Source organism: Pholis gunnellus (genome assembly GCF_910591455.1).
Source record: "Pholis gunnellus genome assembly, chromosome: 13".
Taxonomy (NCBI): domain Eukaryota; kingdom Metazoa; phylum Chordata; class Actinopteri; order Perciformes; family Pholidae; genus Pholis; species Pholis gunnellus.
This window is the reverse complement of record NC_136540.1, coordinates 11,342,758-11,364,014: the sequence shown is the minus strand read 5'-3', so window position 1 is coordinate 11,364,014 and position 21,257 is coordinate 11,342,758. Positions and strand designations below refer to the sequence as shown.

The 21,257-nt window shown below is 43.4% G+C and overlaps 1 protein-coding gene across 1 annotated transcript in view; it reads right to left on the bottom strand.

Annotated features, from left to right (window-relative positions):
- The window catches only part of LOC306704684 (ephrin type-B receptor 4a-like), a gene marked incomplete at its 5' end in the record, with an annotated part of 31,271 nt that extends 10,491 nt beyond the window's left edge, over positions 1-20,780 (bottom strand). The window contains 4 exons of the mRNA XM_079171150.1: positions 138-528; positions 2,077-2,358; positions 4,306-4,376; positions 20,702-20,780. Of these exons, the coding sequence (XP_079027276.1) occupies positions 138-528; positions 2,077-2,358; positions 4,306-4,376; positions 20,702-20,780 (823 nt within the window). The remainder of the gene's footprint in view (positions 1-137; positions 529-2,076; positions 2,359-4,305; positions 4,377-20,701) is intronic.
- Positions 20,781-21,257: the final 477 nt, after the last annotated feature.

The window sequence follows — 21,257 nt, the reverse complement described above, 5'->3', positions numbered from 1 at the left end:
TTTCGACACTCAGTGAACCCCCCCCCCCCCCCCCCCCCCCCCCCCTCTCATATTACCATTGTTTTCTTGTTTAGTCTGCCTGCTCTGCTTGCCTTAAACACCCTCGTATATGTGGCCTAACCGTGCCTCCTTCTCACCTGTGCATATAGTGTGTCCTTCAGAGGGCTCATATCCTGGTAGGCAGGCGCAGGAGGTCGTCGGCTGGCCCACCCACTGGCCGTCCTCCCCGCAGAACAGCTTTGGCGGCCGAGGTCGAGGCCCCTGCTGGGCGGCGTGCTCCACACACACACCCTGCGCCTCTTGCACCAGAGTGCGGGGCACCGTCTCGGAGAAAGAGGAAAGAGCACTGACCAGGGGGGGGCACTTCTTGAAGAACACCCTGACGGACAACAGGGCCATGCTGGCGCCCTGAGCCTGAAAAGCCAAGTAGAAGCCTCTCTTTGACAGCGGGCCGAAACGTAAGGTCTTCACATTGAATTTCCGCTCCCCACCCTTCCTCAGGAGAAAGTCTGCAGCCACTGTGTCCACCTAGGACAGGAAGAAAGAGAAAAGATCTTATGTAATGGCCCGGTTCCAACACACTCACTTCTAAAAAAGGACCAGACTGGGGGTTTTGCATGTTTTAGCCATTTCAGCCCATTAGCTCAACATCACATATGCTTCACATTATTGAACAAAGCATTCCACTGTGATTTTAGATGGATCTCCTACTTTCCTGGCAGTCATTGTTTCGCATTTGTTACAGTACGCTTTGAACCTCGACTTGCAGGGACTTGAAAACTCGCTTCGGAGAAATGTAATAAATTACAGTGAACATTTCATCACTTTTATTTTTCTGTCAAAGTTATATGATTAAGCGGTAATGAAGTCAGGGAGCAGTTACTAGTATAAAAACCACTATTTGGCGGTGTGTTCAAGGACATCACAACATCTGATGTTTGATAATGAGATGCCAAGAAGCACTTTGCTCATAAGCTATGTGTTCGGAAAATGAAAGCCAGAAGATGAACAATAAGCGAACACGCAGGTTGTGAAAACAGCACTTGCTCCCATGTGAAGATTAAATCACTTGGACAAAAAAATGAAAGCAATTAAATGCCGACTAATATAAATGCATTACTAAATCAACGCGTGTTGTCTCTGCAGGCTGACGACTTTTATGGAATGAATGGGAGCAAAATGCACATTAGAGGCCAGTTTAAAAAACGTTTACAAAATACTTACATCATACATACATGGATTAAAAATATATGTATGATCCTTTAATAGGTCTTAAAGGTTTGTCCCATTTCATAGAGGAAGATTTCCACCACTACCCCTTCTTGTAACTCTGACCTGATCAGTCAGGTCGCATTGAAGTGTCAAGTGTGGACTCTGAGCTGTCGCATCCGATCACAAATCACAAAAGTGTAACCACGGCCATAGGATCAAAGAAACACTGATGATGTCATCCAGGCTATAATAATGACTATTTCATTATAAATAATTAATTAGAGCGATTAGTTGATTAATCAATAAGTCAACTGATATAAAATGTATCGATCTATCTAAAACAACTTTCACCTTTTTGATTTCGATTAATCAATTTTCAAGCAAAAATGCCCCAAATGTCATGCTTCTCAAATTTGCCATCATATATAAAGTCTCACATAAGAGTCAATTAAACATTCTTTCGGGTTTTACAGTGTTGGTCAGATAAAACGAGTTAATTAAAGGCATCGCTGTAAGCTCTGAGAAATATTGAATGCATTTTTTTCTAATCCCTTAACGGTTTCATAGAAAAAACAATCAATAGTTAGTTGGAGCCACGTCTTAAATTATGTTGAAAAGATGAAAAAGTTCCTCCAGAGCAAATATAAAAGTATAAAGTATAAATATAAAGTTGTCCTCACAGGCTCATCGACACCAACCGTGGCAATTAAACTGATCTTCATATGTAAAATATGTGGAGTAACTATTTAATGCAGATTTAAAAGTCAATAAAAAATATAATTTGAACAACCACAGAGAGAAAAGCTGTCCTTTGCTAAGAACGACTAACTGACATAAACCATCGGAGGGCGGGCGGGGACGTACCTTGGTGTACGGGTTCTCCATCCAGGGCGGGTAAGAGGGCGTGGCCTCGTTGGAGTCGGCCTGGTAATAGTACAGGTTGAAGGTCTCCTTACAGCTGCGGTGGTGGGTGCTCCTGGAGGAACACTCCATCATGGTGAATCGCAGCTCCACGTAAGCCTGGGACGCTCCCCGCCGCTGGATGAAGCCGCTGCGCAGCCAATGGCTGGATGAGCTGTCAGTCTGACAGATCTGGTAGATCCTCACGCTGTTGTTCTCCTCATCTAAACCGCTTACCTCCTCCCACTGAGAAAAACAAAAAAAGTAGAAGAAGAAGAGGAGAACAAAGAGTTGTCAAAGGTTGCAAGTTAAAATGACATCTGACCCAGAAAAACCTGTGAACATTTTTAATTCTCCTGGAGAGACGTTCACTAGGGTCTTAAAAAAATTCATCACATTAAAAGCCCTGTTCGTCATAATAACGATGCGGCTCTTTGTTGGCCCTCTGCTGTACTGCACCTGTCAGAGGCCCGGGGGACAGATCTGGCCTGCTGTGGATTTAGATCCAGCCCAAATTTGACTCTGGGTTGTTAAATCATTCGTTCTGCTGAGCTGCAGCCCAGCAAGGGGGAATCCAAGTCTCACTTGTCAAACAGAGCACACTGCTGCACACAGCATCCGAGACAGACACAGATTTCACCCTTCAAACACACTTTTAGACTAAAATACAAGAATACAGAGGGGGGATATCACAGATATACGTATGAAGCGAAAACCCTCCACAGAAATCCACATTTGTTGGGGAGCCAAATGCAACCGGAAAAAAAGCTTTAATGTTTGACTTCTGAGTCAACAGCAAACATGTTCACCATCACTGTGTTCCCAAGAGCGGGAAACGAGCAAGAAATTAACATACTCAGGGCAGAATTGAGCAGATTTGCTGAACTTGAGGCTCAGAAATTCGGTTATGTAAATATGTAAATCTTCAAAATCCATTTGCAGATGATGTGTTGAGTGAGGCAGAATACAGGTCTGAATGAATTACAGTGCAGCAGAGCACTGAGAGCCAGGTTTGAATCACTCGGAGGAGAGAATTTCCCTTTTAATTCCAAAAAATAAATGCTATGGACTTTGGCAGCACATGTTTTCTGTGAACAAAATGCTTTCTGTGATGAAGATGTACAAACTATCCCACAGGGCTCGTCTGGATTTGACGTAAATCATTTAAAGAAAGTGTTAAAAGTCGTTTTTTTAAGCAAAAGCAGAGCGATGTGCAAATGACACAGATCCATTACGAGACTGATCATATGTTTGACATTCCTCTCAGTACAAAGCGTACCGGAGGACCGAGCGAAGGAAATGTGTTTTATACAGAAAACATTCAACCTGTTCACACAAGATGTGAGTCAACACACATCACTGTTAGACCACCAACTTATATTGATGATTTATATTTTAGGTTTAACATGAATATTAGCTTCATTTTGGTTCCTCGTAAAAAGTTCGTGCAACAACTAACATTAAACAATCATGTTTAAGTTTCTGAAGTTGAGAGTATCATAATCCTTTAATGCTAAAAAGAAATAACCATATATTAACCGTTTCATATCTGTAATTGTGATGCAGACGGCTCACGACATCTCCCTGTCATTACCGACTAAATCACTGTTTTATACGCTTTAGTGTAAAAAAATCCACAAAAACAATATTTTTGACAACGTGAAGCTTTTGATGAACGGCTTCAAAAGATAATGGCTGTGCAAACTATTTAGAGACTGTCGGCGTGTTTTGCTTTGCATCTTAATCAAACACGGAGACACATTCGTCGAGTGTTTCTGTCTGGTTTTAGAAACCTCCTCGCCAGCGTCAGTGCAACCATTTTCCTTCTGAGGAATCAGCAAGTCGAGCGGTTTGGGTCATTGATGCTGTTGGCAAAAAAAAGAAAATACCCTCACAACCACTCCTCGGTTGATCAAATTACAAATATGTCATTCTCTGGCAGCGGTATTCAAAACTGTGGGCAGCCAGTAACTTCAACTCCAAGGTTGATGGGATATATCAAAGCATCTGCTTTCAATGTACTTTGAATCCCATATTCACTCTGGCGTTTCCTTTATTCTGTCAGTTACCTGCCATATAAGGAGCTCTTTCATAGCCAAAGTAACAAAGGAACAGCTGGAAGCCAAAAATCCCCAGACACCACAAAGTCTGTGTTAGTAATACAGATAACAAAGTGGAGCTGGGGTTACATACCGCGGGTTTGGCGTGTGAGAAGATGGTCCATCTGAGATCAGAAGTCTCCGTCTTCGTGTTCATCAGGACCTCTGTGAGGAAGAAAAAAAACACAAACAACACAGCGTCACTCACAGCAGGAAATGTAAAAATGACACGTACAAGATTCATTTACATTCAGAGAAACACACAGGTGACTTTAAAATCAAAGGGGCGAACATATTTCCGAGCCCCGCGTTCCCTGCCAAGTATCGGCTACGGCTTACGGTGGGATTACGGTAGAAGATGGAGTTTCACCAGTCAATTACATCTACAGAAACATTCCCACTGCCCTAAAAAATATGCTTCCTCTCATGGTTGTTTTTATTCCCCCCCGAGTCCCTTGTGTTCCCGGCGACACGGCATGCCTTTGGTCACACTAAACCTGCTGCAAAGAGTCCGGAGAGTAGTTGGGACAAGCAGTTGGGACAGGAGAACACCACTCACAGACATCCCAATGTAAAGATTTAAGCCCTTCCAGTCGCGATCTGTGATTACAATAGAATTGATTTTCTTTTCTAATCTTTTGAGGGGCAGGCTGCCAGCTCACAAACAATCGGAGCAGTTCCGCCATGATTCAGTACCACTATAAAAAAACCGGGGGCCTGAACCGCATGCGACTCGGTGCAGAGTGAGCTCTTCTTTTTCATGTGGGGGCATCTTTCTCCCCCGGCTGTCTCTGCAGATTGTCTCTGCTGAGTTGTGACTAGTATTCATGCTGATGGGATGAGGTTTCTGTCACAGACCGGGTTTTTAGAGCACCTACGTGTTCCCCACAGAAGCTCATCTCAAGGGTGAGGCCGTTTGGTTTTACCAATAAACAGGATTTAATGCGGCTCTCCTGTGTGCCACCATCAAGGCGAGCACTTGCATGAAAATGGATGCTGGAGGAAATGGGGGGGTTTCAGTGTGAGCTTATCATTGGGTTTATTAAGATGTTTTGTTGAATTAGGCTCCCAATATAAGTCTCAACAGTAAAGTCTGGCATCCAATACAATCAGACACACACACACACACACACACACACACACACACACACACACACACACACACACACACACACACACACACACACACACACACACACACACACACACACACACACACACACACACACACACCATCTGAGCTGGCATTTAAAACTCTTTTTCCAGTTTTCTTTTATGGTTTTCCTTTCCCCCAGATTTAGTTTCGACATATTTATTTAAGTCTTAGTACATTTCTTTTTATTGATTTGAGTAATAATGCTTCATATAAATAAAACAATGCCTGCAATACACTAAAACCAATTTTTTTGTAATACTATTGACCTTTTAATAATATTGTTCTTATTCATAAGAAAAACGTTTCCCTCTGAATTCTGGAAGAAAGTGTTTAAGATGTGTTGTTTCCACTTCCTACTTCAACATGTTGCTCTATTGTGCAAAACGTCGGCGCTGAATACAAGAGCAAATCAATACAGTTCTAATTGAACACACAGATTCAGTGATTGCATCTGTATTAATCAGAATGTTGCTCTTTAATGTTACTTCTTCTATTGGTTTAAAGGCGTAAGATCCGATGTATGGATCATTTGGAGCTGCTGTCGGTTGGGACGGCGTGCTCTACATCTTTACATAGATAATGGTTGTTTGATGATATTTTAATGCTCTGAATGTTAAACACAGCTCCTTTAATAACGGCTGTTGGTTTACATTTTCAGCACCTCAACTAGAAATGTATGTTTCCTATTGTCTGGCTCTTCAGTTTGTGATTAATCCGTTAATTAATTGATTGACGAATACAAAACAAATCAGCAGCAATTTGGATCATCAAAACATTGATTAGTTGCAGCTTCTCAAATGTGAGAAGTTCCTGATTGCCGCCGTTTGATATCGTTGTGGATTGAACACATTTGGGCATAAAAAATTAATTACTTGCTGCCCTCAAGTCAGGAAAAATACCTCCATCGAACATATTTTGTCAGCACATCTCCCATAGTTTGATGCCCGCTAGTGTCAATGTGAGAAACTATGCTGCCGGATTCATGGAAAAACATCCTTCCAAGTGACTATCACTCTGTTCAAAAACTGATTACAGTCAGTTTCCTGTGGAAGACTGTATACAGGAGCAAAGGATGTTTGGAAAAAGGCCTTTTTTACGTAGAACGACATGAAGGCAGTCAGGGACTCCTTGTGCTCTATGAATATATTCAAACAGCAACAACACTTGTAGTATTTTACAAAAATAACTGCAACGCCTACAGTTACTAATCTCTGTGATCCTGTGTGTAAAGTGAGAGGCAATCGCGTTCACCACTTAGCAAACCCACATTCTAATGAAATACACATGAAGGCCAAACAAAAACTCGGAGATAAAGCAGAGTCGGACCGGGCGCTTCACTTCTGAGGCGAACGCTTCGGCTGACGCCATCGTTTAACACTTTAATGACGGGTACAGATCAGATACTGCGGACAAGCTCGGCCTGTTCAGGACGGACTGTTGAAACCGCCTCTTTAGTCCTTCCACCCGTAGGACGGAATGTAAAGAGATATGTGGATATTCTCTCAAGCTCCACATTTCTATAAAAATATACTGCTCCACTGCTTTTCTTACTTTAGATTAAAACACGTTTGGACTGCAACACATGAACATTTGAATACCGAATGATTAACGGTAAATTAACAAGTGGAAAACGTCTGGTGTCACCTATAAATATCCGACTCCTAATATCCTCATTTTTTCATAATGAACTCGGTGATCACTCGATCACGCCCACTGCTGCTCACATCGTAGCTCCTGCTAATTTAATACATTCCCTCAGTGAACACACACACATAATGTAACACACACACATGCAGAATTCATCATTTAAATCTTTCTTTTAGCATTGAAAGTGTCTTTTTCTCGTTCCCGTGGCTGACCAGCACATGACATCACTAATCGTCACTGTTGCAAATGCAGCGGTTTCGTCATCACACCGCACCGAGAGGTAAACGCGACTTCAATCAATTATTTATTACCCGTTTCTCTTTTACAGTCTACTTATTTTACTCTCTATTTGAACACCATCGTAAAGAAACGCGTACATGCCTCTCTCCCTCTTCCGCAGAAGCCCAGCGGCTGTACGACAACAATCTGAGGCCATAAAGTGGAAGAAAGGGAAGCGGGAGGTGGGTGAGGAGGATAATTGGATGACAAAGTTCAGGCCGGGACTTTCCACGCATCTCGTCTACCTCCAGTTCACTTCAGCATAATTAAAAAAAACACATTCATAACACTCTGCCCCGCCTCCATCTATGCACATCTACCTCTGTTTCATATGCTGATTATGTTTTCTTTTGAAGGAATGGAAAAGAAACAACCCCCCCCCCCCCCCCGACATGATAATCACTGTTTATCACTGCTCCATCATTAAGGTTTATGAGACAGGATGTGTGAGCGTGAGTGTTTTAGATGAGATGGTGAGTGTTTCTATTATGTGCATGCACGGACTTGCCTTTCACTGAAGTAGGCTCAGACCTAAGCCCCGTTAGAGGAAGCTGGCGTTTCCCCTACAAGTTTTACAGCAGCGGCGGCCACCTACTGCCGGAAAATTGTCCCCCGAGTGTTAGAAAAATGTACGAACAATGAAGATTCGTCATCCGGCCAGATTTAACAACCAAAACAAACAATTGTACAGTAATTACGGTACGAACACGTCGAAACTGATACTGGTGCAGGCAAGAAGACGTACACGGATTTATGGAAACATTTAAAACAAATATATTCCATTATAAGACTCTTTATTCCAGGTAGAGACACTGAGGCAGGTTTGAAGGAGGTGTGTTGAGAGATCAGAATTAGCATGGTATAGTTTATGTTATAGTAGAAAACACAGGCAAGGGGAAGGTGTCGGGTTTTCTGTATGAAAGGCAGACAACAATAGAGGGTGTTTTCTTTTGAAATGTAAAACCTGACCCTGTATTTTTCACAAAGGGGGACTACATGGCAAATATTACACCCTCGTTTTCTATAGGGCCGTCTTCAGGCTTCAGACCGAGAGAGCAGGACCCTATTTGCATTGAATCCCGTTGTTCACCTCCGTGTTAGTTTCTTTCCCCGCGTACCCTTTCCCCTCCTATTTTACACTTTTCCTGCGTGGCTCTGGTGTGTGATCGGGAAATTATAGGCCTACGAACATTTGCCCCGCTTCAGCTACAATTAGACCTCATTTTAATTAAAGAAACAGAGTGCCAATTACCCTCATACACCTAGAGAAATGGAGACGGAGGGGAAGAACGGGGATAATGAAAAAGGGGAATGTGAGAGGGGAAGAGATGTTAAAAGATGACAAAAACTAGATGTACCGGTCGGTGTGTTTGGCCAAAACTACAGCTGTGTTCATCGAGCTGCTCGCTCTCAGTGTCATCTTTCATCTCAATTTAAATCTTTCTCTTGGTCAGCTGACATGAAGCCATGACAGGCTGATAACAACTTGGAATCATTATAATGTATTTCTGGACGCTGTAGGCTTTCCTTTCACATCTTCCCAACATACAACCATTGACATGAACCACATGTGTAGCTTCATTGATTGGACAAAAAACAAAACACTGACAATATTTTTGTCAGTAAAATATAATAAATAATTTTATTTAATCCAAGACACGAAAGTGAAATAGATCATGAAATGCTGAGCAAAGGGATCTCACCTGCTTGCATAGCATTTGTTTGGTGGTTTGGGACGTGAAGCTGCTCCATATGACACTTCTTGACAGGAGAGTTACTGTCCTCCAGGTAGAGCTCAAAACCTCATGTGTTTCGGGTGGAAACTGCTACCACATGTTTGAAAATCTCCAAAGCCTGAAATCAGACCTGCTTATGGGATGTTCTGGTGCCTGGGGCAATTTAATACCTTACATGTTTCGCATTTAAATGAAAGGAATACCAAAAGTTGGAGGAGAATAGCACTATGTCTGCGCCGCTAGCTTATAGCGCACGGACTGGAAACAGCTTGCCTGGGTTTGTTCCAGTCTTTCTGCTAAGCTAAGCTAACTGGTTGTAGCTTCATAGTCATCACACAGACATGAGAGTAGTTGTCTCTAACTCTAAAAGGAAGACTTAAAAGAGTATTTCCCAATATGTTTAATGATTCCTTCTTTAAAAAAATCCCCCATTTGTGTTATTTTGACTCCATTCATACATGATTAACGGGTGAAGTTAACGAGGTTGTCGCCACTAACATTAGCTTGATGGATTACAGCTGCTACTAGAAAAGTCAGTGAAGTTTGTTTTGTTCGTTGGGAGTATTCAAATAATTTCTAAATAAATTATCCCCATCTTTATATAATTGGAGCGATTGTCCTCCAGGTATTATTGAGCGCAGGTAACAAAGAATATCGTTGGTTAATCTTTAAAAATGCTAATTTTGAATGCCCTTGGAACCCGGGTTATCTACCAGTGCACATGAAGAATGCAAACAGTAGAAAAAACGATTTCCCTTCACAGGCGTTCCAGCGTTGTTTATGTGAGTGTAGGTCAGTGTGTGCACGTGAACATAACAACTTATGCACCGAGTGTGTGTGTGTGTGAGCCCTCTTTGTGTGTCTTTGACAAGAGTTGTGTCTACTGACATCAGGCCTCAGCTTCCTGTAGTTCCCCCTTCCTGTCTCCTGGTCTGGTTGGAATGGTAGGAGGGGAGGGGCACATGACTGTTTAACCCCTCGTCTACTGTTTGACAAAAAACCTCCCTCGACACGTGCAGATGAGCTCAGCTACTGCAAGTGTGAGTCGTGGAGTAGTGAGATGAAAGAGGGGGGGGGGGGGATGTGAGACAAAGAGAAAGTGTTAATGTTTGACACTTTGTCCTTTCTTGTCTTTAGGGACGCATATCACTACGTGTTGTGGTTGGTCACTGTCCCAGGACAGCATGTGACCTAGTTAGGGAGGGAGCTTCATGGACGGAAACCAAAGATGCGACACTGCCGAGCATGAAACCGACGGACTCAAAGCACTGAGGATTAAGTACACGTCTTCGGGGGATCACCGGACAGAATCATTACATTAATCATTTCCAGTTAAACATGTGTTTTCCCCCAATCAATCCCAGAGTTCTTTCGCTCATAATAAATTCACGACAACGCAGAAGCTCTTTTGATTTCTAGTCGTTTGTCCGCCGAGCATATGTTCTCATCCCCGGGCAAATCCCCTTTTCTAATTGTAGCTCAACGTTAAACGTGAATATACATCTGCGCATCATAAGGAAAGGATTTCACAAAAAGTTTCTCTCCGGTGTTGGAACACAAAACAAATGTAAAGTGGAGGGAAAAATCTGTTGCATTATTCAAGGCGCACAAGTTCAAAGTGAATATTTACTCTAATCACAGAGGTATGAAACGTTTTGACCCTCACATGAAATGGGAGGGTTAAGAGGATATGAGACGCCGACTGGGTTCTGGTGTCTTTTTATATAACGCTGCCTACGAGTAATGAGTCTTCTTGACCCATGGTGTCAACTGCAGAACAGCACTTGTGCACGTTGGACTCAACTTCGTCCCTCAGACAAACAAAATCCACACAGCCGTGAGGCCAGAGATACTCCCAGAGAGACTGCACCAGATGAGGGATGAACGTTATCTACAGAGAGGTCACATCTATGACGGTTTGACAATCTATTACAGTGTTTGCTGTTGGACGTGTGCGCAACAGGAAGCTACTGCTATTGGCAAGAAGAAGTAAAAGCAATACATTTTAACATTTAATTCAGCAACAAGACGGATGTTTAAATCGTTAATCACTCACAACTCACTTGACACATTTAAGGACTCCGAGCTTTAAACGCAAAATTCGCTGCACTATCTCTCAAACAGTGTGATTGATTCAATTGCTAAGCTTTACAGCATATTTCAGCTACTTTGGAATATTGATCCGCCAGTGAGTGAATTCACCTCCCGCTACTTCCAATTATGGGCACCACTCTCTGAAACCTCCTCTTCAAAAATAACCCAGCTCTGTGAAAAACTGAAAGCCTTCTTGAGAACATTGTTGCAGGCTACACCAACTCCCTGGTGGTTTCCTGGTACAGAATCCTATAACAGGAGGAATGAATTACAAAGGAAAAGTTTAAAGGACTTTTTATCAACTCGGTATATTTCGGGAGGGTTCTACTGCACTTTTTAAGACCTCTGAATTTTCCACAAGCCATGTCGTCTTTAAATAAAGAATACTATAAGGTAAAAAGAGTTTTAAAAATAAGCAGTTCAAAACACCCGAGGCTATTACGTTTACTATCATGCATGACAAAAGAAAAACATAAAATCTTAACGTCTGAGAGTCTGGAACCATGGAGGTGTTTAGATCTACTATTGGTTGCAGATCTATCCATGAAATTCTCCTCTCCCACGTTTTTCGTTCCTCTCCTGTTGTTTACACTAATTCTCTCTCTTCCCTCGTCATCCATTATTTTTTCACCTTAAATTCCTTTTCTCAGATGACAACGACAAGAATCTACTTGCTCCCGAACTGAACTCTGTCAACTAAAAGCCTAAAGTGTGAAACTAACTAAATATACAAAGATATTTAAGTTTCTCCACAACGTCTGATTGTATCTAGTTTAATTTCCTACACTAAAGCCTACCTGCTGCTGTATTATAGGAGGAGGAGGAAATGGGGGTCACGCATGTATCGATTAGTGTAGCGACACACATTTATATTCATCTTCATGTAAATAGTAACTCTGCAGCTGGAGGCTGACTGAATTAAGGGACTATACCCTACTTGTAAAATATCATTTTATTTAATTAAAAAACATAGATAGCCGGTGAAAACATGGGGAGACGAGGAATGCTCATTTTTATGAGCGTGTCCCACCTTTTAATCTTCCAAACTTGGGCTGTAATTGCCTCCGGGCTTTAAAAATCAAGTGTATAGTTTCTTTTCATAGACCTTGATTCTAAAAGATTGAAATGCAAGTGCCTTAGTTAACAGATGTGGGCTGCACAGCACATTTTAGCACTTCAATCTTTTCAAAAGACACTTCTTGTGATCACGGCCGTCAGAGGCATGCTTGCTTTGGTAAAAGGTTTTTACTTTGTTAGATGTTGTCAAAGGCTACAGTCTGTGACACTGCGGAGTGGAAGAGAAAATTAGCTAAACAGAAACTCAATGCCATACTCATCTACTTAGAAAGGATGTTCAGATTGGGAAATGGTACTCATTCAGTAATACAATTTAAAGATCATCCATCATCCTCGGGAGAAAAGAACACACAACCAAATTCACTTCCCTGCTGCGCCAATAGACTGTATGTAAGAAGGGGACGTCAATGTGATGTCAAGTTCGTCTTTTCGGTCGTCGCCATCTTGTTTTTTTGCAACCAGAAGTGACACGAGAGGGTGGTGCTAAGTACAACTCTAAAAAATACATTTTTAGGCCTCCAACAAAGGTTAAAATTAACTTTTATAAACAGAAATCACACTGTGAAAGGGTTAACGTTGTAAGATGACCAGACAACTTACAGTTAGCGACCTGTCAATCACGAGGTAGCCCCGCCCTAAAGCATACCCTGCTTTGCTCTAAATGGGACCATAAGGTACTCAATGAACATCATGTTGTATTGAAGAACACCTGAAACTAGAGATTGAGACCAGAAACTGAAGCCTGAAGTGAGAAATAGAGTCATTTTCCCATAGACATACAACTATTTTTGCCACCAGAGAAAGAATGCAAGTTTAAGGCACTTCAGCATTGGCTTCACTTCTGTGCCCGTGAGCTATCATAAATCCTCAGTCTGAAGTCAGAACTGCCCTCTACAAACCAACTAGCCTCAAGTTGTTCCTTTATCTCCTTTATAGAAGGCTTGAAGGCAGCTGATCGTCTGCGCTGAGCTGTGTCATCACACACATGAGAGAGTGCAGGTTCAGTGCTTGCCTTGAAACACTTTCTCCTGTCCACGGGGGAGGCCTGAGGTCAGGGTCAGTCATAGGCTGGCACCCCTGCAGGGCGGATACTTCAGAGACACGCGGCGCTGAAATCCGGGAAGATCTTCCTAAACAGCGGGAGACTCTACCACCCCCGCGATTGCTCAATAATTGGGCCGGATAGTTTGCCAGTTACTCCCGGTACAGATGAATTATTAGCATGTTTGTATCTTATGTAATTTAATCACTAACAGAAAAGACTGGGATCCATTCCAAAATGTTGTAACGTGTGTTCACTCACAGGGCTGGAATGATGTATCATCCTAAAGAGTTGCAGCAGAAAAAATGAACTCCCATTTGTTAGAGCGAAAAAGCAGGGAAATATGAGCTTTTATAAACAGATGACAGGTGGTGACCTTTCTTATTTCAAATCTGGCTTGATGAAAAAAACCCACATAGCTCCATCTACTGCTGTGAAGCATCTAACGAACTCTCAATGAGCCCCAAAAATGTCTACTGCTGTTCTTTTAACACAGTAGTGGCATCAAAGCCTTTACTGAAGCAGAATCTACAATTCATTTTAGGGGGGGGGGAATAAATCTTGCAGAAGAAAACACACACACACACACACACACACACACACACACACACACACACACACACACACACACACACACACACACACACACACACACACACACACACACACACACACACACACACACACACACACACAGAGCTTTCAGTGACTAATCTGCAGTGGGAGGTGGACAGCTTGAAGCTAACATTGCAGACTCCAGCTAAATAAACCATCTAAGGCTTGACACATCCAAGTCGAGATACAAGAAAAACAGACTCTCTGTGAGAATCTTCTCTTGTATCTTGACACATCACCCTTTTTTTTTTTTTCCATATCCAAACATCAACAGACACACTGAGCAAATTCTCCTCATCAGTCTGTGCGTTGCTCCTCCGAGCCTGCGATTGGTTGTTTGCGCGGCGGTGACCGATATATCTAAAATAAAGATGGATTCGTCTCTTTGCCATTTGTTAGAGGACAAAGAGCATCATGTTTTCAGCGAGGGGGTGAAGTCAGTAGTTCAGAAACCGACAATATCTGGAAAAAAATGGGCCGAGTTTAATAATACGACGACTCTTCTTCAAATGAACGGATAAGAGTTGAGCTGAGAAAGCAAATCGGTTATTATTGAAGCGACGGTGATGTGCAAGAACACGAGGGGAAGAACAGTTTGCGTGCAGCAACCCTTCAACAATAAGACACCAAAGCTGCCAAAAAGGTGTTTTAATGCTTCTTTAACTGAGCTGACCCACTCCTATTTGGAGCACGACTTCCTCCTAAAGCTGTTCGCGGTGTGCAGGTCTGTAGGAGGGCAGCTAGCGCACAGGAATGTGTCTGCTATGCCGCTGGTTCGGGGCGGTATATGAAAGCAGGCCCTGGGAGACACGGCCGAAGCCGTGTGCATGCGATGAAGGCGGAAGAAAAAAATATGCATGCAGGTCTCCAGGTTGATGTCGAACCAAGTGGATTCCATTTTAACTTAGAAACGGGCACATCCAGCACCAGATGTAGGTCAACCTTTGACGCAGTGAGGAAAAAAAAATATCCCAGACTCAAAATCGAATGGAGCCGGCTGACGGTGCATGCTTCAAGCTGAGACATCTTGACATGAAGGTTGCTATTTGTTTTAATCAATTCTTGCACATCCAGCCTCAGACGCCCGCCCCCCCCCCCTCAAGATTCCATTCTATTTTTTATTTTTGAATCTAACGACAGAAACACCACAAGGCACGAGACGACAACGTAGAAAACGTCTCACAATGGATTTTTTTTTTTTTGCTCCACAATGCTCGGCGGGCCTCTCACAGCTGTGATTAGTGTGTGAGATAAATGAGAAAGATGGACCCGAGATAAATAGCTTCTTCTTCTCAGCGTAATTAAAGGCCTTTTTAATCCCCCTTTGTTATAATCACATATTCATCACATATATATATATATATATATATCTCACATATCTGGCCTCAGGTGTGCGTGATTACAGACTGCAAATAGGCAATATACATACTTTGCTAGCGCGCAGACGTGCACATACCACCACCCCCCCCCCCCTCTTTCTCTGCACTTGCTCTTTTCCATTTCGTTGACTCATGCCGGTCTCCCCAGCTCTCCTTGACTCACTTCAAAGAGAACCCCCCCCCCCCCTCTAAAAAAAGGAAAGTGCCATTCTCCTTGGTGCTTATGGCTGATAGGCTGTGGCCTCATTCCCTCTCTGCTGCAGCCTGTCCCCATTGTGTCCCACTCTCAGAGAGGAGCGTGTGGGTGGAGGACAGACTGGCTCTCCAAAGAGAATGTGCCTGACATGGATGTATGGGCCGGGAGTGTATCCTCTCGCCGAGCTAAAATATCATCCACCTGCAATTCCCGGCTGCCATACGCATCCTTCACAGCGAGAAGAGAGGGGGGGGGGGGGGGACACACGGACTGAGAGTACTTGTGGCACTCGGATGCCTGTTTAACTCTTGAGGAAGCTAATCATCGGATTGAGGTGCTGAGGATGATGGGCTACAGGCTTTCAGAGAGGTTGGGGAGGGGGGGGGGGGGGGGGGGGGGGGGGGGGACGGGGGGGGGGGGGTTGCTTTAAATGCAAATCCCTTTCTTATAAAAAATCGGTTCCGTTTAAAAGGATTTCTGGGAAACGATCCACATTTCCACGGCAGGGGAGACAGTCGGCAAGAGAAAAACAGCATAGCACCAGTCAAACATCAAGCAGACAGAGGACGTGGAGAGAGTAGCAAAAGAAAAGGCTACATGTCTGTGAAAAGAAGGGGATTGAGGCTCAAGTGAGGCCTCTTAGATGAAGAAAAAAAACATCCTTTCTGCATTTCAGACACTTTGTGAGTTTCAGTTTAGACTGAGAAGCTTTAAGCTATTCATCATGCTAGTTATGTCACGAAGAAGGGGGGGGGGGGGGGGGAGTAAAGAGATTGTGTGGGAGAATATTTTAGCTTTTAGATGGTTCGTGTCAATCTTTCATTCCACTGAAAGCGATCCATCAGCAGATTACATAAATATGAGCCGTGAATGTTTTCATTCCATATGAAGACGCCCGTCACGTGTCTGGATGTAGTTGTTTGAAGCAACATACAGACGCTTCCATCCAACCTCTACCAATCAACACTGCACAATATGAACAGAGTGCTTTCCTTCTTTGGAGCATCTTTGTCAACCCACTCACGCTCACATTTTTGTTCTTATTTTTACCGCATCAAATATGTATAGATGCATCATTTTTTAATTTACAGAATGTTTTAAATCGTGTAACTCTAATTGAAATGTGAATGTATTACTCGAGTTGTCTCATTACTCCCACTTGGCCCCCCCCGGGTGCATCAACTTGTAGCTGCGTGTGAGCTCATTGTTCAGAACGGAGGCAGCACGTGTCAGAACAAAAGATGTGAATGTCAACTCTTTTGTTTAGGGTTGCTTTGGTTTGGGGGGGGGGTGATATGGAACGAAACAACTACTGTGTGTGTGTGTGTGTGTGTGTGTGTGTGTGTGTGTGTGTGTGTGTGTGTGTGTGTGTAAAGTTTGCAGGAGACAGGATGACACTTCAGCCCTCTTTCCATCAGCAGAGGCTAAAAAAAAAGTGCTGATGATGTTTTTCACCCCCAACAACAAGTCGGGCTTCTGCTTAACAAATCACACTGGCAGCTGCACTCTCTTGTTGCATTATGTGGAGAGATGATTTGTAAATGGAGGGAGGTAACAGCTGCAGTAACATACCATACTGCAGAAGCAGGAGATTGCTAGTATGGAAAGATGGATTTACAACGCTGTAATAAAAAAAAGGGTACGCACTAAGTACAAGCCTCCCAGACAAAAAATAATCCATTTTGCTAAAGAGACATCGCCTTCACTTGATGTTCAGCAGTCAATCACACATCAACTCCAGAACCTCAGGTACGTCTCCGCCACAACGGATCTACAGTCACAACAGGAACCGTATGGTGCATTTTCAATCCATCGGATTTTATGCACGTTCTTAATTTGCACATCAAAAGAAAAACCCGAGCAGGCATGCAGGACTTTTTTTCTGTTTTTGTAATATCACAAAAAGGTTTTTACCTTTGACGGAGGAGGTAAAATAGAAACACACTCAACAGATTAATCGTGACGAACAGGAAGCATGCGACGTATTTGCCACCGCGGCTTTCACTTAAATGTCGGCAGACGAAAACATCAATTCAGTGAATCAGGAGACTGGAACCTTCCTCAAATGAATAGATGAGAGAACCATAAAAGCCACAATTTCATCACATTTTCCACTTCCTTTTTTTTCTTTGCTTGGGCTTTCGTGGCTCTCTTTGAATGTTGTCATGTCGTTGCGTCCTCTTCTTCTGAAACTATTAACGGCAATCGACGTGAGAATTTGCACCACCAGCTGTTTGTCTTGACGCAAACAGTATTTGCACAACAGTCGTGGATAGAAACTCGCATTCAGTTGCATTTCCTTTTGCAGACTTTCTGGAAATTCGGTTGAAATTTGCACTACATTTGGATGTAAACTTGTCTATTGATATCAAGAGTGACTGTCTCTACACTTCAGATGATCACACGGGTACTTCAGTAGCACGAGCTCTCACAAAAGGCCTCCGAGCCACGGAAATTAAACAGGACAGACGAGAATACGTCGGCCACCGGAGTGGAAAATGTGTCCTCCAAGTTTAGACGAGTGCCGACAAGTTTTGCATCACTTTCGAAAAAATTATGTTAAATATTATGTTAAATGTTATGTTCAGCTCTGGACCCGAGCAGGTGGAAAAAGACTGCAGTGCTTTTGTCGCTGGCTGCATCTCGCCATCGGTTAGAGAGAGAACGTGTATATGTGCGAGGAATAACGAGGGGCGGGGAGGGAATACTAAATGGGTACTTTACATTCATAATGTCAAATATGTTTCAAAATTGCGGTAAACATCAGTGAGAATTAAAAAGCTTATGCCTTTTTCAGTTTAAGGTTCGTACTTCTTTTCTGTCTCAAAAGCGAGGCACTACTAAACTAGTGTTTGTTTTCTCTCTGTGTGTGTGTGTGTGTGTGTGTGTGTGAGAGTGACAGTGCGTGTGCATCCTCATTACTAATTTCCACCCAAAGCTTGTTATTAATTCCGAGCCAAAGTTAATTATCTGATCAAGAGGTCTGTGTTTTAATCTTCACAGAGACAGAAGGAAGAACGATCCCAGCGCTGCTGTGGGTAAGTGAGTCATTTATCCTTTAGTTGGAAAGAGGAGGAGAGAGATTCGGCAGCTGTTGAGCCTCATCTACACCCTCCCCATCGGTTCGCTACAGAATTCCCGACTAGACGGGGAGAACAAGGGGGAGGATGATCCAGAGTGTGCTGGCACAGAGGACTGGGCCATTACCCGAGACACGGAAACCAGACATCTTGTTCACACTTGGTGAAACACAGATGTTCTGGAGTCAGACGATGAGTCGCGACAAGCCCTCGGCCCCGTCCTCCACGTCGAGGCCGAGCTGCACCTGTTTGGAACCAGCGTCTTATAACGAGCCGACTATTTCTGATTGACTCGAGGAACATGTTTTGAGGATTCTGCCACAAAAAAAAAAAAAAAAAACCTGCTTGGCATCGCTTCCCACGCATAGATCTGAGGTTAAGCATCTCTTACGTCCCAGAGAACAAAAAATCTCTGCGTTGAATCAGAGAGGTGGAGTCCCCCGCTGTGGAAGGAGATACCGCTCCTCTAATGGCCTGATCCCTGGCTCCCAGAAAACTGTTTAATGTCTGGGGAAATCCCAAACTTCTCGCCTGAAATACAAAGTCAACAACGGGGTTTTTTTCCCCGCAAAGAACTCAAGACTCTCAGCTGCAGTCATTTTTTTTTTTTTGTACTTCTTCTCTTAATGCTGCAAATCTAAGCTTCAAAACCGCGGGTGATGTGATGTCACATGATGGGATGCACCCATGTGTTTGTTCAGTCTACAGTAGACGCCGTACTGTAAGTCTACCCCCCTCCAAGAAAGGGCATTCAGTGCCAGCGGATACGTCCAGACTCAGACCAGAAGCAGTTGACAGATTCATGTTCCTGCCACAGAGTATGTGAAGTCATGCATGGTCGCCGTGTTCCTATTCACAGCAGCTATTGATTGGAATGAACATAATGTGGGGGGGGGGTCTCATTGTAAAAGAGCCCATTGTTTTTTTTTATGTCACAAAACACCTACCTCATGTGGCAGTATACGTTGGGAACCAGCCAGAGAAATGGCCGCCGTGTCAATGATTTGTATCAAGTTAATATTAGCATACGTCTCCATTCTTCGCTCTGTGATGCTAACGAGTGAGGCGAAATGAGATCTAGAAAAACAAGACTTCTGACACCACAATGTCACCCTAAGCAGCCGTAAGCCCGACACAGTGCCGACCAGAAATAGCATGATGGAGAATAAAGAGCAGTCTTCACAGGAGCACAGCAGCATGCAGCCTACACACAGCAGTCAGGTACTTTAATAAAAAAAAAAAAAAAACTGCGGTTCAACAGCTATAAAGAAACCCAGTTGTCATCCTCTAATCCTCAAACACAGGCCTATTATTTTTATATCCAATGTTTTACAGAAATGTTGCCTCGACATCATTCTTAACGAACTGAAATCAGTTCACTCCGCAGCACTGAGACGTCCCTAATAATATCACAAAACAAGACAGAGACATGGCAGGAGATTAAAAATAATAAGACAACCGGGCCTTCTGGTTGATTCTGATTTGTCAAAGTGGCTCAGTGAGGCTCAGTCTTGCACCCCTGCATTAAGCCAATTATCCAGACACTGGCCCTGTTGTTATGCTGATGATGCCGAGCTTTACTCGCCCGACAGTTGGAAAGCATCTTTTTATTTAACTTTATGACAGCTTACGTCTTACTCGTCCCTCCTGGGCTCACAAAAGCTGATCCAGGACCAGTCTCGATTCCAGACTTTATACACAAAGTGTTTGATGCGTTTCCCACAAAAGATCTCTATACATCAACTCACAGAAGATCACATCTGCCCTGTGTCATCCTCAGAGCACCGGAAGTCTCATTATTGATTTACGGTGAGCTGGTTACGGGTCCCAAGGGTGCAGCCGGGGGGACCTTTGACTCTAACGGGAAAATTAGTGTCTACGTCTTAGAAATTAACTTCCTGAGGATTTCAGGAGAGGAAACCCTGGAAGAAACACTTTCAAAATAAAATGCCAGAAGGAAATAAAGATTAATGCTATGTATGTAACATCCTGCATCCTGCCATGATATTTCTATGATTATTCCCCTGTGATTTGGGATATATTCTTAGCATTGAATGCTCTTAAAATTGCTTGTGGTTTTTACTGCATTCTCTTTTTTTGGGGGGGGGGGGGGGTGCAAGGAACAGGATGTAATCCTAGTTGGACATCTCAGTCAGCCGTGTAACCACAGAAAACAAATCCAGACTCACCTTCCTCTGCAGAAGCCGGGAGAGTCCAGTCAAGGAAGACGCACCCCAGCAGCACAACGCTCCTGTATGTCAGCTCCATAGTGCTGTTACCAAATGGTGAACGGTTAACCTGTTCTCTGTTCTTCCGCTTTGTCTTGAATTAAAAATAAAGTGGCACGGCTGTGCACTCACTGGCCGCAAACCAGTCCGCATTTAAAGTGGACTTCAGTTCAGAGAGCCTCACACTGTGGTCAAAAACGCTGCAGTAAAAACAATTAAAAATTCACTTTGGCTAAGTGAAGTTTCAGTCGATAGTGAATATAAAGCACGTGTAACTGGTCGCACACAGACTGGAAACTTCTCTGAATTGTCCAACTTTGTGTTGTGATGACAGTGTGGATAGAAAGAAAACGTCAGTCAGTGTTTCACCTCCTCTCCTAGCCTCCTCGGTCCTCTGTCAGCACAGCTGGTGCATGGTCCAAACTTGTTGTGTCCTCGGCTTTAAAAAGCTCTTTGTGCTCCACGCGACTTCTCCCAATTTCTCCCCCTCGACTCGGTGACCGAGCACAGGCTGAAT